This window comes from Papilio polytes, unplaced genomic scaffold (assembly GCF_000836215.1).
Source record: "Papilio polytes unplaced genomic scaffold, Ppol_1.0 DF822733.1, whole genome shotgun sequence".
Classification (NCBI taxonomy): Eukaryota; Metazoa; Arthropoda; class Insecta; order Lepidoptera; family Papilionidae; genus Papilio; species Papilio polytes.
Genome location: NW_013526471.1, coordinates 1,959,273 through 1,972,872, shown reverse-complemented (window position 1 = coordinate 1,972,872; position 13,600 = coordinate 1,959,273). Strand labels below are relative to the sequence as shown.

At 33.8% G+C, this 13,600-nt stretch overlaps 4 protein-coding genes across 4 annotated transcripts; 2 read left to right on the top strand and 2 right to left on the bottom strand.

Moving 5' to 3' along the window:
- LOC106105703 (cytochrome c oxidase assembly factor 5) lies at positions 1-1,082 on the bottom strand. Its single transcript, XM_013286130.1, has 3 exons — positions 796-1,082; positions 632-727; positions 1-450 (listed from the first exon to the last, which is right to left on the bottom strand). Exons 1-3 carry the CDS (start codon positions 901-903, stop codon positions 409-411), a joined length of 246 nt encoding a protein of 81 aa, XP_013141584.1. The 5' UTR covers positions 904-1,082; the 3' UTR covers positions 1-408.
- A 375-nt stretch (positions 1,083-1,457) lies between these two features.
- Positions 1,458-4,327, top strand: LOC106105807 (probable cysteine--tRNA ligase, mitochondrial). Its single transcript, XM_013286259.1, has one exon. The coding sequence runs from the start codon at positions 1,671-1,673 to the stop codon at positions 3,195-3,197; it is 1,527 nt and encodes a 508-aa protein (XP_013141713.1). The 5' UTR covers positions 1,458-1,670; the 3' UTR covers positions 3,198-4,327.
- A 260-nt stretch (positions 4,328-4,587) lies between these two features.
- On the bottom strand, positions 4,588-10,120 carry LOC106105812 (transmembrane protein 39A). Its single transcript, XM_013286264.1, has 8 exons — positions 9,747-10,120; positions 9,342-9,632; positions 8,873-9,012; positions 8,014-8,112; positions 6,947-7,166; positions 6,042-6,216; positions 5,465-5,610; positions 4,588-4,930 (listed from the first exon to the last, which is right to left on the bottom strand). The coding sequence occupies exons 1-8, from the start codon at positions 9,987-9,989 to the stop codon at positions 4,682-4,684; spliced, it is 1,563 nt and encodes a 520-aa protein (XP_013141718.1). The 5' UTR covers positions 9,990-10,120; the 3' UTR covers positions 4,588-4,681.
- A 285-nt stretch (positions 10,121-10,405) lies between these two features.
- LOC106105796 (membrane-bound transcription factor site-2 protease) lies at positions 10,406-12,778 on the top strand. The gene is made up of 2 exons (XM_013286245.1): positions 10,406-10,625; positions 10,702-12,778. The coding sequence occupies exons 1-2, from the start codon at positions 10,551-10,553 to the stop codon at positions 12,109-12,111; spliced, it is 1,485 nt and encodes a 494-aa protein (XP_013141699.1). The 5' UTR covers positions 10,406-10,550; the 3' UTR covers positions 12,112-12,778.
- Positions 12,779-13,600: the final 822 nt, after the last annotated feature.

Below are 13,600 nucleotides of genomic sequence, written 5' to 3'. Positions count from 1 at the left end.
TACTAATAAATTATTTATTCAACTCTTTCATCACATTACAAAACTAAGTGAAGAAAATTATTTACAATATCTACTTTTAATTTATATCTATTATGCAGCGGAAGACAGAAGAATGGATGGATAGGTGTAAAGAGAGAATTCAGTTATGATCAGAGGAGTAGAAAGAAAGCATACAAAGTGAATACTTCTGACTGTCAAGCATGGTATAAGAGTAACCACTGGCCAATACTGCGAAAAACTGGTTTACAACTGATTACCAACACACAGCTGGTTACCAACCGGTATATAACTTTGTCTCTGTATTATTTTATCCTCTGTATAGTTCAACAGGTGATAGAAATGTATTGAAGAGCAGCACATACTGCATAGACATGTATGGACAAGGGTAGGTGGATTTACTTATAATAATCAATATCCTTTGAGCCCTCTAAATCTTCTTCGGTTATCAAGCTGAAAGAGACATGAAATGTACATTTAAATCTACAAAATATGTATTTCAAAATGTTTAAGGAATTTGATTTATAAGATATATTTAATTACATCTCCATTATCTTTAAAGCATGTATTATTTTAATAAAAATAATAATAAAATCAACAAGACATAAAGATTTAATGATAATGAATGTCTTACGACTGATCTCTTGCATTCGAAAAATATCTGCCGTAGTTGATGACATTCGTCTGATATTTGTCCTTCCTTTAAGCATTGTCTTGGGGTCTTTTTATCCTAAAAACATGAAAATTATAAGATTTCTTTAGGTATTTTGTAAATTCTGATCATGTAATAAAACTAACCACTTTACAACAATCACTATTTAGTAAACACATCTTAAGATCAGCTCTTATAGAAGCACAAGCACTATTATCTGCTAATTGTACTTCTTCAGGTCCAAACACAACCATTTTATATTTCTTTCAATATCGAATCAGGTAAAGGGTTACCGGTTACAGATTGTCAATGTTTTATTATTTACACTTAAAAGCACTTTTGGTTATATTATGATAAGCAAGTGCTCCGTTCACAATTTTTGTTGACAATGAATGAATGAAAAATGACAACTAATTGACAGTAGACTGACAATAAGATTTAAAATCGAATAAAGATATTTCAATTTCTAACGTTAACTTCCGAAAACTTAAAAATTAATATCAGTTAAAGAGCTTTATATCTAATAATTTGTTCGTCTTGTTTCTTTGTAATTACGTTGGACAACTAAAGAAAAAAAAAAGCAATTTATAAGTTTTAGAACGTTAAATAGTTTATTGTTGGTCTTTCTCAAATCCGTCAAAACAAAGATTTGCAGATTCGCTGATAGTGATGGGACTCGAGTGATTTTTTCACTCCAGTCACTCGGTACTGGTAACTTTCACACTCGAATGACACTCGAGTGAAGATAAGACTCGAATGATTTTTATTGACTTGAGTCATTCGGAATTTAAAACTGAATATTTACTTACTACTAAGTATTGAGTTTTATATTCCGACTCTGAGTCTAGTCACTCTACACTCGAGTTGTCAAAAATTTCCCTCGAGTCCGAGTAATATAAAAGTTACTCGAGTCCATCACTAGCTGATGCGCTGTTTGAGACTCAGCTGTTATCGTTATCACAGGTCTGTTTACCAGACTATCTTTGTATTATTTCTAAGTGATTTAAGAATAAAGTGAAACATGATAAAAGTATTACCTATAATTTCAAGAAAATTATCTCACGTCTGCAGCTTAAAGCCATATAAAGATACAAAATGGTTAATGCCGAATGGGAATCCAATTGGTGTATATGTTTACAATTGTGTTGCCGATCAAAAGGTTCCGGTAATTCTAAATGACCCTAATATCGCTACGTGGTACTCTTGTGGACCCACTGTTTACGATTCAGCTCATATAGGCCACGGGTGCTGCTATGTAAAACTAGATATAATACAAAGAATTATGAAATCTTTTTTCAATATAAAATTAGTCACTGCTATGGGTATTACCGATATAGACGACAAAATTATTAAAAAAGCCAAAGAAACCAACACAGATTTTAGAGTAATAGCTAAGAACTATGAACACGAATTCTGGCTCGATTTAACTAGCTTGAATGTTGAAAAACCAATGATTATTACTAGAGTATCAGAATATATTCCAACAATACAGAGTTTTGTTAAAAATCTCATAGATTCTGAAATGGCTTACATAGTTACTGACGGTTCAGTATATTTTGATACAAGTAAATTCCCTTCCTATGGAAAATTACAAAATATGCAAGACAATGGTGAACCAACAAATAGTGAAAAAAAGAACAAAATGGATTTCGCTCTTTGGAAAGGTTTTAAACCGGATGAACCTTTTTGGGAGACTTCTTGGGGTAAAGGAAGGCCTGGATGGCATATAGAGTGTTCAGCTATGGTCAGTAAAGTATTTGGGTGTCAAATAGATTTCCATGCTGGTGGCATTGACCTACAGTTCCCACATCACGAGAATGAGGAAGCCCAGTCTTGTGCCTTCCACAATACTCGGCAGTGGGCCAACTACTGGATACATGTTGGACATTTAAGCTTAAAAGATGTGAAAATGTCCAAATCTTTACAAAATACTCTATCAATACCCGATTTTCTTAAAATATACACAGCTGATATATTCCGAATGGCATGTCTTATGTCAAATTACAGATATCCAATGGAGTACACAGATGAAGTAATGAAAACAGCTGAAAGTGTATTGAAAAAATTCAAATTTTTCCTAAACGATGTTCTATCATACGTAAATAAGTCAGACACAGGACATGGTGATTACGATAAGAAACTTTTAAATGAACTTCAAAAGGTCGAGAATAACAATTTGGAAGCTTTAAAGAATGATTTTGATACAGCAGGATGCATAAATTCTTTACTAAACTTAGTATCGGTTACTAACAAAATAATTAAAGCTGATACAAGAGATCACTATCCCCTACCTGTGATATTGATTGCTCAATACGTAACAAATATCTTGAAAACCTTTGGTGTAAAATTACAAGATAGTGCAGACAATGATTTATCAAATATATTAATAGATACATTAGTTGATTTTAGACATACAATCAGACAAAATGCTTTGCAGCGGAAGGATAAGGAATTGTTAACTGCATGTGATATTGTAAGAGATAAAATGAAGACTTTGAAAGTTCAAATAAACGACAACAATAAGACATCATGGGTGTTTACTAAATAAATCTTTATTAAGAAAAATGTTCTAGTTATTAAAAAAATATACTACTTCTATAAGAGTACAAATGATCCTCCAGGTTAATCTGTCTTCCGTCTTCTGTTGTCACTCTCTTCTTGTCTTCCTTCACGCAATATATCCATCTCTTCTAGGTCTACTTCTACAGGTGACAGGACAAAGATAAACAACCATTTTGCAAAGGGTATTATTATTTCTTTCTATTTGGTGCAATATTCGTTATTGAACTAAGACCCACTTTTCATTGATAAATGTTCGGTAGTGTTAATCTACTGTTAATGGATAATACATCATTATATTTGAAAATTGTGTTTAGGGCATTTTTAATTGATTTTTATGAGTCATTTGACTGCATTTAGGACTAAAGTTGGGTTTAGGTTTTTTAAAATATAGATATTAAATAAAAGCACAGTATCTGTCAATGACATTTATTCACATATCTTCGTTACATTCGTGTTTGGTGACTAGATTGTTGTTTTGCAAACAACAAACACATTTTTTCTGTCAATGTACATTTTAGGAGCCATCCATTAACTAAGCTAAGAAAACTTCAAGTTAAGTAAAAAATTACTATTTTTTTAGGTTTTGGGCAAAAAGGGTTAGTTACCTCTTATGTCAAGCTTTATTATAGTCAGGTCTACATACTTTTTAGTTTAATTAAGACTTGTGTATCATGTATAGACATCCTTTCACATTTTTTAAATCTATAGACAATAATAAGTTTTGTTACATGTTGGTAATTCTTAATAATGGCTAGTTTTATGTAAGATATAGTAAAATCAAGCACTTAAAATGTATTATTATGTTTCATAACACTTATATCAGATAGGAATAGTTTAAACAGAAAAAAAATGGCTTAGTTCATCTCAGTCTTATCCAACACATTACCACTTTCAATGCAACACAAAGCGGAATATCTTATTTTAAGGATTTTGTTCGAAAAGTTAATAAACAGCGCATTTACACATTAAGTACAATTGACATGATTCAAATCAGATCGATAATATAAATGCATTTCACTTTAACTCCGAATATTAAAAAAAAATACATTCTTGAAATATAAATCAACTTTTGAGGTTATTTCTACCAGGGATGTGACATCCCCTACCAAAAAAAAAGAAAAACATACAGACAAATTGAGTACCTCCGTCTTTTCGGTAGTTATTTTAAATAAATCGTTTCTAAAAAATCACCACTTTAAGAAAATAAATTTACCGTCAAACAATTATTAAAATTAATTAACTGAAAATAAACTGAATTTACAATTAGTATTATTATAAGTTCAAGGGCCTGTCCCATCAAATTGTAAATTATCTGATAATCCAACGTGTAAAATATCTTATGGAAATATCGGATTTTATTAACTTATCTGACAGTGACGTTTTTAGGCTATCTGAGTCTCTATCAGCCAGTAGTGGGACAGGTCTTAAGTCTAGTGAAATGCAAAAAAAAATGGGTCACAGGAAAACTATTCAATTTGTTGCTAAAACCGGGCCATTTTTGTCGTGTATTATATTTTCAGCTCTATACACTTTACAACATACAGCGTAATCTCTAAATAGTTTGAACAATGTGTAATAATCTATGAAAAGTAGGAAAATTATTGCCATAAAGTTGTGCCATGCTATGGAATTAAAAAGTAAATAAAATTGAATAACAACCAAACCTAATTGAAGACTTACCAGCATGCACAGAAACGATGCCGGGTTTATGAATAGGTCCTGAAATAAAACGTTAATTATTAAATAAAAACTGCTACTTGTAACTCCGTCTGCGCGGAATTAAAAAACTAAAAGTAAACTTCCAGACTAGCTTTCGCCCGCGACTCCGTCCGCGTGGAATTAAAAAAAAACTCGAAAAATTTTACATCTATACCAAATTCTGTTTGCTTGTTATATCAAAAGAAAAATTCCAGATTTCGGGAATATAATGTATTTGTGTTACTATCGCATCGCATTTAAAAAAATCTGTTTGTCTGTCCCCAAGCCGCGTTTGTTCCGGGTAATTTCCGAAACAGCTGGACCGATTTCGACCGACTTTCACTGAAGAGTAGCTGACATAGACGGGCATAATATAGACTACTTTTTTTTAATTCCGCGCTTTCTCTGGAACATGTGTACCGATTTGGACGGGACTATAAAGATAGCTGGTAGAAGGTAGATGCACGAGGGAATGTGTTAGATGACTTTTTTTTTAATCCGCGCTAACGAAGTTTGCGCTCGTTAAGTTATAAATAAAATATAAGGTGTACTGACATAGAACCTGGCGTGGTGGTTGTCATCGGGGTTGGCGGCGACTAGCGGCGCGTCCGCCACGAACTCCGCGCCCCCCGCCCCCACCACCCGCACGCGCGCGCCCCGCGCCCAGCGCCGCGCACCGCACCACGCCTCGCTCTCAGACCCTACGGACCACCACTTCATTTACCCACATATAACCCCGTAACCAATTAAAAAAAACTTTAAATGAAGCCTATAACTTCTTCAAGACTTCGTTTTATATCTATGAGAAATACCAACAAGATCCCTTAAGTCGTTGTTAAAATACGTGGTAACAAACATTTGTCCGCGATTATGATTGAACGGAATAAAACAACTTTACAAATAGACTACAGACTATACATTTTTGAGAAATTTCATGGACATCCAATAAGCCGTTTTAGAGATACTAAAACACCTATGAATCTAAACATTCGCATTTATAAGATTTTCTAGACAAACACATAAATATATTAACTCACTAAAAAAAAACTTTTCTAAGAGACTGAATCACTGATTAGTTACACTGAATTCAATAGATATCGATTATAAAATCGATATGACATCGATGTCTGACCGTGTGCGGGGGCGGGCGCGGGCGCGGGCTGCCAGCGGCCGAGGTGCAGCGCGGCGCGGTGCGACACGTCGCAGTGCGCGGCGCTGAACAGCTGCGCGCTGTAGCGGCCGCACAGCGCGCACAGCACTAGCCCCACCTGCTGGCTCGCCGCGTAGATGTCGTAGTACAGGAACGACTACAATACCAACACTGCTAGAACCGCCATTTTTATATATAAATCAATCTATTCTATTATAATAAAGCGTAAACACACACTTCTTTGTTGCCTAAGAAGTCAGCAATTACAGCACATTTTTGAATAATTCTTTTCTTAATAAAAAGCCTTACACTTACGTCACGCTTTAGACTATATATTTTCATGCCATTAAACTGAGGTAAATATTTTGGATAAAAACCCTAATGTGGGAAAGTGACCATAAGTTGTTGCCAACATCAAGGAAGCAAGGTTGCCATGGTTTGACATCATGTCATGTCATTTTGACATTTGCAATTGATAATTTGACAAATGTAAACAACAAATATTTGTTAGTACTAGCTGTTCCCGTGCGATTTCATCAGCATAAAATTATTTTATTGTTAACATGTGTCAAAATGTCAGTTGCAAATGTCAATACGACGTGACATGATAAAATTTGGCAATCTTACTTCCCTGATGTTGGCAGCAACTAATGGTCTCTTTCCCACATTAGGGTTTTTTATCCAAATTACCCCCTAAGTTTATGGCGTGAAAATAAGCCTAAAGCGTGACATAAGTGTAGGGCTTTTTATTAAAAAAAATAATTAATCAAAAATATGCTGTTTTTGCTGACATCTTAGGCAACAAAGAAGTGTGTGTTTACGCTTTATTATAATAGTATAGAAGTATAGATAATTAATCTTTACTTCATAAAGAATTCAAAACTCACCTGCGCGAAACAACAAGGTATAAAACTAGTGTAATACGCTTCTATTAGTGAATTAAACAGTATTCTGATTAATCTCATATTGAAGTCTGCAGTCATAGTGTCAGCCTCATCCCGAGCATGCTGCGGCTCATGAGAACAAGAGTGCAGCGGAGGATTCCCACTCACTAACTCCAAGAATGGACTTGACTCAAAACCAAACAATATGAAGTACAACACCACTCTAGAAATAAAACAGTAACATATAGAATTAAGTCTAGAAGATTCTATAGTGGTAACACAAAGATTAGAGTGACACATGACAGTAGAATGGACGAACTTGAATGCGACTGGCGTAAATATTATACAAGTTGAATTTCTAACACCACGGATGTCAAAATTAGCAACTTTTCTGCAGAAAAAACTGCATAATTTTGTAAACATACTATAATTTACTTAATTATAGTTAATTTAATGTAGAATATGTGTTTTTGATAAGCCGATATTATTTGAGTTCGATTAACTAGCGATTTTTTTTATATTATAAGGTGGCAAACAAGCAAGTGGCCACCTGAATCCGCTGTAAATGGCGAAGCAACCACTGCCCAATTTCCTCTCCCTATCCACGTACCCTTTGCATCCTATTCTTATGAGAGAAAAAGGGTGGGAAGGAAAAGGACTAAAGTTGGGCCTCCGGCACCACACTCATCATACGAAATTGATTTGATTTACCCAGAATTGCTCCCACTTCACGCCTGTCTTGTGGGGTCTTAGTATTTCAGTGGCGCGCCGATCGATTCGTGCGAAGATGTTAGCGCGGGCTTTACCATTGTTAGCGGCAATGGCATCAAAATGATAAAATAGTCAAAGAGAATGTGGTATTAGAACTACAACAACGAAATGCCAGTTGCTATGACCGTACAAGATAAGATGTGTCAGTGTTAATAAAATTAAATATTTACTTGCATGTCAAACTAGAATATGCCAGTAGGAGTGCCTACTCTCATGTGTATTCCCACCTTTATAACTTACGGATAGAAATCGAAATAATGATGGCCAAACTATAAATAAAAAAAAGAAGAAAAACTTACGGATAAAATAGATAAACAGTCACCAGGAATACATATTTATGTGCAATGAAATATATACACCATGCCAGGGATCCTAAAATGACGCCCAGTATAAATGTTCTGTAAAAAAAAATAGTGTTCATTAATTAATAAGTACTAAAAATTGTCTACTAAATAGTTCAATAAGTTCAATAAAGATTTGAAGACTGGTGGGAAAAAAAGACGACCTTGTGAAGTTAAGTTCAACTAGTTAAATAAAATAGTCAATTACCTTTCTAAATGATTAACTATGATCAACCAATCATGGATGATCAACTGTGAACAACTGATCACGTTTGATCAACTGTGGTCAACCATTTAAGGTTGGTCAACAGTGCTAAACTAATCATGGTTGATCAACTGTGCTCAACCGATCATGGTTGATCAACTGTCCTCAAGTAATCTTGGTTAACAAACTGTGAACAACCAATCACAGTTGATCAACTACTTCGTTGAATTAATAACTATCCCTATTCTCTAGTAACAATGACCTAAAGACTAAAGAGTCACTGTATGTTAACCCGGTACCACTTACTCTAGAAGATATTCAGCCAGGTAAAATGGACAAATACAGAAACATTTAAACATGTATCAGTGTCTTAAATAACAATTAAACAATTAAATTGTTAACATCTGATTATAAGTGGCGTTTACTTTGTGAAGTGTTTCAAAAAGGGAGTGATGACTGAGATGATATATGATAGAGTCATGTGGAGGACAAAAACCTGTTGCGCCGACACTACGGGAGTAGGATAAGGAGATGATGATGATGACTTTGTGAAGTGTTTAAAATTTTCGGAATTTGGGTGTAAGTCTAGAATGTTTGTATTATTTAACTTACCTCGCAGCGATTGTAGCATGAGGCATTAACTTAGCATCAATGAATTGTCTCAACACAGCCAATGTTATACTTAAGAGTAACCTTCGACTTAAAATCGTGACTATAAATGCCACCAAGTGCGGATCTATCAAATAAAAGTTCTGAAACAACATACAAGTGAAACAATGTAATGTATCTGAGCTTTGAGAAACAAATATTAGCATTTTTACAAGGGCTTGTCTCATGATGGCCTCACATATGTGGGGTCAATATACAAGTTTTCACTTCTTTTGTAACAATACCAGCCTGTCTGCAACTTGAGTGCTACCCTACAGCTAAATGCTTTTTTTAATTGCATTGTACAAGACAATGTTTTGCATTTCGACCAACTTTTTCATATTTAATATGTTTGGTTTATACAATTTATTGTAAAATTAGAATCCTATGTATCTAGTTTTTCAAGAATAAGCATAACAAAGTAATAACTTACCATTGCCTGATTATTATAAGATTGTGGTAACCACCAAGCTGTCCTGTACAAGTTAAGAAACTGTAATCCTGTTGCCACAAGCGTAAAGACAAAATTCATAATCTCAAACAGAAGTTCACTATCTTGAGGAATATATGGGAATGGTATATGTTTTGGTTGAAGTATACCATCCGACATCTTAGTATCTGTTCCGAGAGAACCTGATGGTGGTCCAGTTGGTGATATTCGAGGGGTACGTGACATTTTTTTTCCACCACCGTTCACATCTTCTTCAAGTAAAGGTACTGTCCCCTAGAAAATACAATAAAACAATAATGGAAATCAGTAGCATAATTCGACGTCAGTAACTCCTTTGAAAGAAGTAACTACCTTTAAACTTTAATTTATAAAATGATTTAATCCTACCTTTTTTGCAACACCAGTGGCTTTCTTTGCCCCCGGAGGAGCCATTTTACATGCAATCGGCGGCAAAGGCCGCTTTACAAGGGGATCTTTGATAATTTTTCGTCGTCTAGAAACTGCTGTGGACGATGTGTTGCTAACTTGCGAATTAGCCCAGCGCCTAGCCAATAAAATGGTCAGACAGCCCACAAGCGCTGGTAGGAAGAATACCACAAAAGGTCCACTTTCATTTTCGGTACAACTCATCACTCACATGATAAAATGTCACAATATTTTATTTTGACTCTCACACACGACGCGTCCGTCAAAATTACTTGTGCATAAATCACAAATTCCGATGAAATCTCGATACATACACGACACAAATCAGTGACAGTGACATTAGAAAAATATCGAGCGATTGATACGCGTTTCAAAATCGACTAGTGCTAAATATCGATTTTGCTATAAATGTATTCACAGAAAAATACTAAATGTTAGTAACAAGCTCTAATTTACAATTAGAATAATCAACACACGTCACACCTTAGTTTTTTTATAAATGTTTGCATTAAAAATAATAATTATTGAAGTGTCTTCCTCAAAACAGCTAGAAATCGCCAATCGGCAAATCGCAATCGCAAAACAGGCTGGCTACAATTATTTCATCTGTGATGATAAGACTTGACAGTTGATAGATTTCGGAAAATGGTTCGTTATCAACACAAATATCGATTAAAAATTCGCACTTGACATTTAGATTAACACCGGTTAATGTTTAGCAAAAATGTATAATGAATTTATAACATAAACATTGATACTATAAAAATGTCATTCACAATACTTTGTTCATTTGTACTTGCTTTTTATGTAGTGATATGGTTTTTTGATTCTTTCTTCAAGGTATGGACATAATCAAAAGTACTGTATATTATGTTTTAAAAAACAATTTTCGCAATATTTATTTATTTGTTTGCAGAGTTGTATGCACTATCCTTATTACGCATTCTTGGACGGAACCGGCTTGAAAGTCGGCATATTAAACTTTTCGTGGACAACTGCTGCCTTCAATCGCTTTTTGTACAGGTGGAGTAAGAACTTATCTAGGATACTTCGGAAATGGTTTACATGTGGATATGTTTTCACAGTGTGGCTGTTCCTCCCGTTTGCTCTGTGGACACTACTAACTTTCATACTTGAACACTTTTATGATCCAATAGACATTGGCAGTATGCCAGAGATCAGAGGAGCTTTACCTGGAGTAAACATACCAATCTCGGACTTCTGGGTATACTTCCTAGCTATGGGAATGAGCAGTATATTCCATGAGCTAGGTCATGCATTAGCTGCATCTCAAGAAGACGTACAATTAATTGGTGTAGGTATTTATGTGTTTGCTATAATACCTGTAGCATTTGTTCAGTTAAATTCTGAACATTTGAATAGTCTTGCAATTACCAAGAGATTGAAAATTTACTGCGCCGGTGTTTGGCATAATGTGGTCTTAGCATTTGTTGCTATGTTACTTTTCTTTTCCGCACCTATTATATTTAGTATAGCGTATGAGACTGACGTTGGAGTTAAAGTTACAGCAATGTCTGATGGATCACCGTTAAAAGAAGTAAGAGGTTTTAATGTAGGGGATGTAGTTACAAGTATTAATGGATGTAATATTAAGAATGCAAAAGATTGGATCCATTGTCTCCATGACGCACATGATAGATACGGTATATGTACTAGTGCTGAATTTGTTGCTCAAAACGATGAGATAATGATGGAGACGGTGAAGGAAAATGATGTAGTTGAATGTTGTAGGAAAGATGATTTATACAGTTTATGTTTTGAGTATATGGAACCGAAAGTTGTGATCGATTCAGTATTACCAGGACAATATTCTTGTTTAAAACCAAGGGATATGGTGAAGAATAGATTGATTAAATGCACTGATCACGGTGGTTACAGTTGCCCACACGGTATGCATTGTCTGAAGCCATCTTTGAATAATTCTTTCTTGATTATTATTGAAAGGAAAGATGATCATCCTGTTTTATATTTAGGTGTACCTTATGATTTGCATGAGACGGTAACCGTAGACCAGTACTTTCCACGTTTATCTATATTTTCATTTTTCTCTCCATCTCAAGTAGAAAAGCTCTTAAGGTATGTGTTTATATTTTCAATGGGCATAGGATTTTTGAACGTAGTCCCTTGCTATGGTACAGATGGGCATCATATAACTAGAAGTATTATACAAATTATTGCGAAATATTTGAATAGAAATGGTGATTTCGTAACATTTTTCACAGTTTTCTCTGTAGTTGTGGGAACAGGTGTGACTGTACCGATTGCATTATATGTTTTCTACAAAGAAGTTTATATGTATAACTAGTTTATGCCAAAATGCACCATAAGTTAAAATATGTCAAGCCTGCTATACACCTTCAGTTTTAGAACATTTGAATTTTATAGTTTAAACTGGAGATGTGTAGCAGGCTTTATTTACGTAGTTTTGATACTGCTAATCATTTTGTAAATATGTAGGCAATATTGTTTTTATTTAATAAAAAAATAGTTATAAACCGCTTTTATAAATAAATAATTAGATTACACAAATAATTTACCTAAATGTTGAGGTTTATATTAAGTAATGTTTGTGACATTATAAACTTTTGTTAAACTGTGATTTTGTTAAAATAAAGCTACTTGAGTATGAAAAACAATATTCTTATTGTCTTTTTTAATGCATTTATTCAATGCACTACATTTTTAGACTTAGAAGTGTGTTAAAAGTAATTATATGCATAGTTCACACTTTACTAGTACAGTTAGTCCATCAACTGGCCCAGTGTAAACAATGGCGCCAGAGTACATACAATCTAAGACTGGATACAACTGTTCTGGCCAAGTGTAAACCAGATATCTGTTGTATGGTAACATATCAAAATGTAGCAATAGAATAATTCAGTTTTATATAAAGGCTTCCAATAATAGTATAAAATAAGACAAAAATATAGTTAAAAATACCTAGTGGTACACCTATTTATGGTTTTGTAATTTTAATAAAATACATTCTTCATTTAATCTATTTATTTCACAAACCTAGTTACTAAATTAGTTAAAAATATAAATTTCAATAAATCAATCAAGTTTTACAACTTGTGTCATAAAAGTATACAACCTTATAAAAAAATGCAGTATAAAGATATACTAAGTATAAGCAAAATTTTTACTAATATTTGCTTATACTCAGTTTAACTTTATATCTCGTTTCTTTGTAAGGCTGTTAGATTTAAGGCATTATTTACACTCCCCAATTTAACATCTGTTACAATTAAAAACTGTCAGCTTTCACTTAATGCCAATGACCTTTCTAAGTCTTTCAATGATTTTCTTCCATAGTATAACATACTTTTGATAGTAGATTCATCTGTATGGTGTTTATTATTTCTGAAGTCACTCCTTGCCCAGGCTTTTAGTTCCGAACGCGTACTTTCATCTGATATTTTTCTTAACGTTCTAAATATATCTCTATATAATTTTAACACTTCTTGTCGCAGTAAAAACTGAAAGAAATAAAAGCAAATTTTAATACGTAATATTTCTTTTTAGTTGTGTATTTTGGAAACGTAAGCGTCGCTTAATAAGCGACGTTACCTGTTTTAAATTAAGAGTCGTCTTTGGAAGTTTGGATGTCATTTTCGTGGCAATACAAATGGTTTTTTGAAACTGCCTTTTAATTCAACATTTTTCGTTTCGTTTGCAGTAGTATTTTTCTGTATTTATTTGTATTCTGAAAACGTCAAAGTGACATTTGTCGACAGCAGGGTGCACAATCTCAGTACATTTAACTTGGAAATCCGAAGATAAAATACTGCAAT

What these genes read in the sequence shown, in the direction of transcription:
- LOC106105703 (XM_013286130.1), bottom strand. Translation starts at nt 903, where the DNA reads ATGGTTGTGTTTGGACCTGAAGAAGTACAATTAGCAGATAATAGTGCT. An exon ending in ATAGTGATTGTTGTAAAGTG is followed by an intron (nt 728 to 795) that starts GTTAGTTTTATT and finishes TCATGTTTTTAG; the next exon opens with GATAAAAAGACCCCAAGACA. An exon ending in TCGAATGCAAGAGATCAGTC is followed by an intron (nt 451 to 631) that starts GTAAGACATTCA and finishes TGTCTCTTTCAG; the next exon opens with CTTGATAACCGAAGAAGATT.
- LOC106105807 (XM_013286259.1), top strand. Translation starts at nt 1,671, where the DNA reads ATGATAAAAGTATTACCTATAATTTCAAGAAAATTATCTCACGTCTGC.
- LOC106105812 (XM_013286264.1), bottom strand. Translation starts at nt 9,989, where the DNA reads ATGAGTTGTACCGAAAATGAAAGTGGACCTTTTGTGGTATTCTTCCTA. An exon ending in CATGCTACAATCGCTGCGAG is followed by an intron (nt 8,113 to 8,872) that starts GTAAGTTAAATA and finishes TTTTTTTTACAG; the next exon opens with AACATTTATACTGGGCGTCA. An exon ending in TACCTTGTTGTTTCGCGCAG is followed by an intron (nt 6,217 to 6,946) that starts GTGAGTTTTGAA and finishes TTGGTATTGTAG; the next exon opens with TCGTTCCTGTACTACGACAT.
- LOC106105796 (XM_013286245.1), top strand. Translation starts at nt 10,551, where the DNA reads ATGTCATTCACAATACTTTGTTCATTTGTACTTGCTTTTTATGTAGTG. An exon ending in TTTTTGATTCTTTCTTCAAG is followed by an intron (nt 10,626 to 10,701) that starts GTATGGACATAA and finishes ATTTGTTTGCAG; the next exon opens with AGTTGTATGCACTATCCTTA.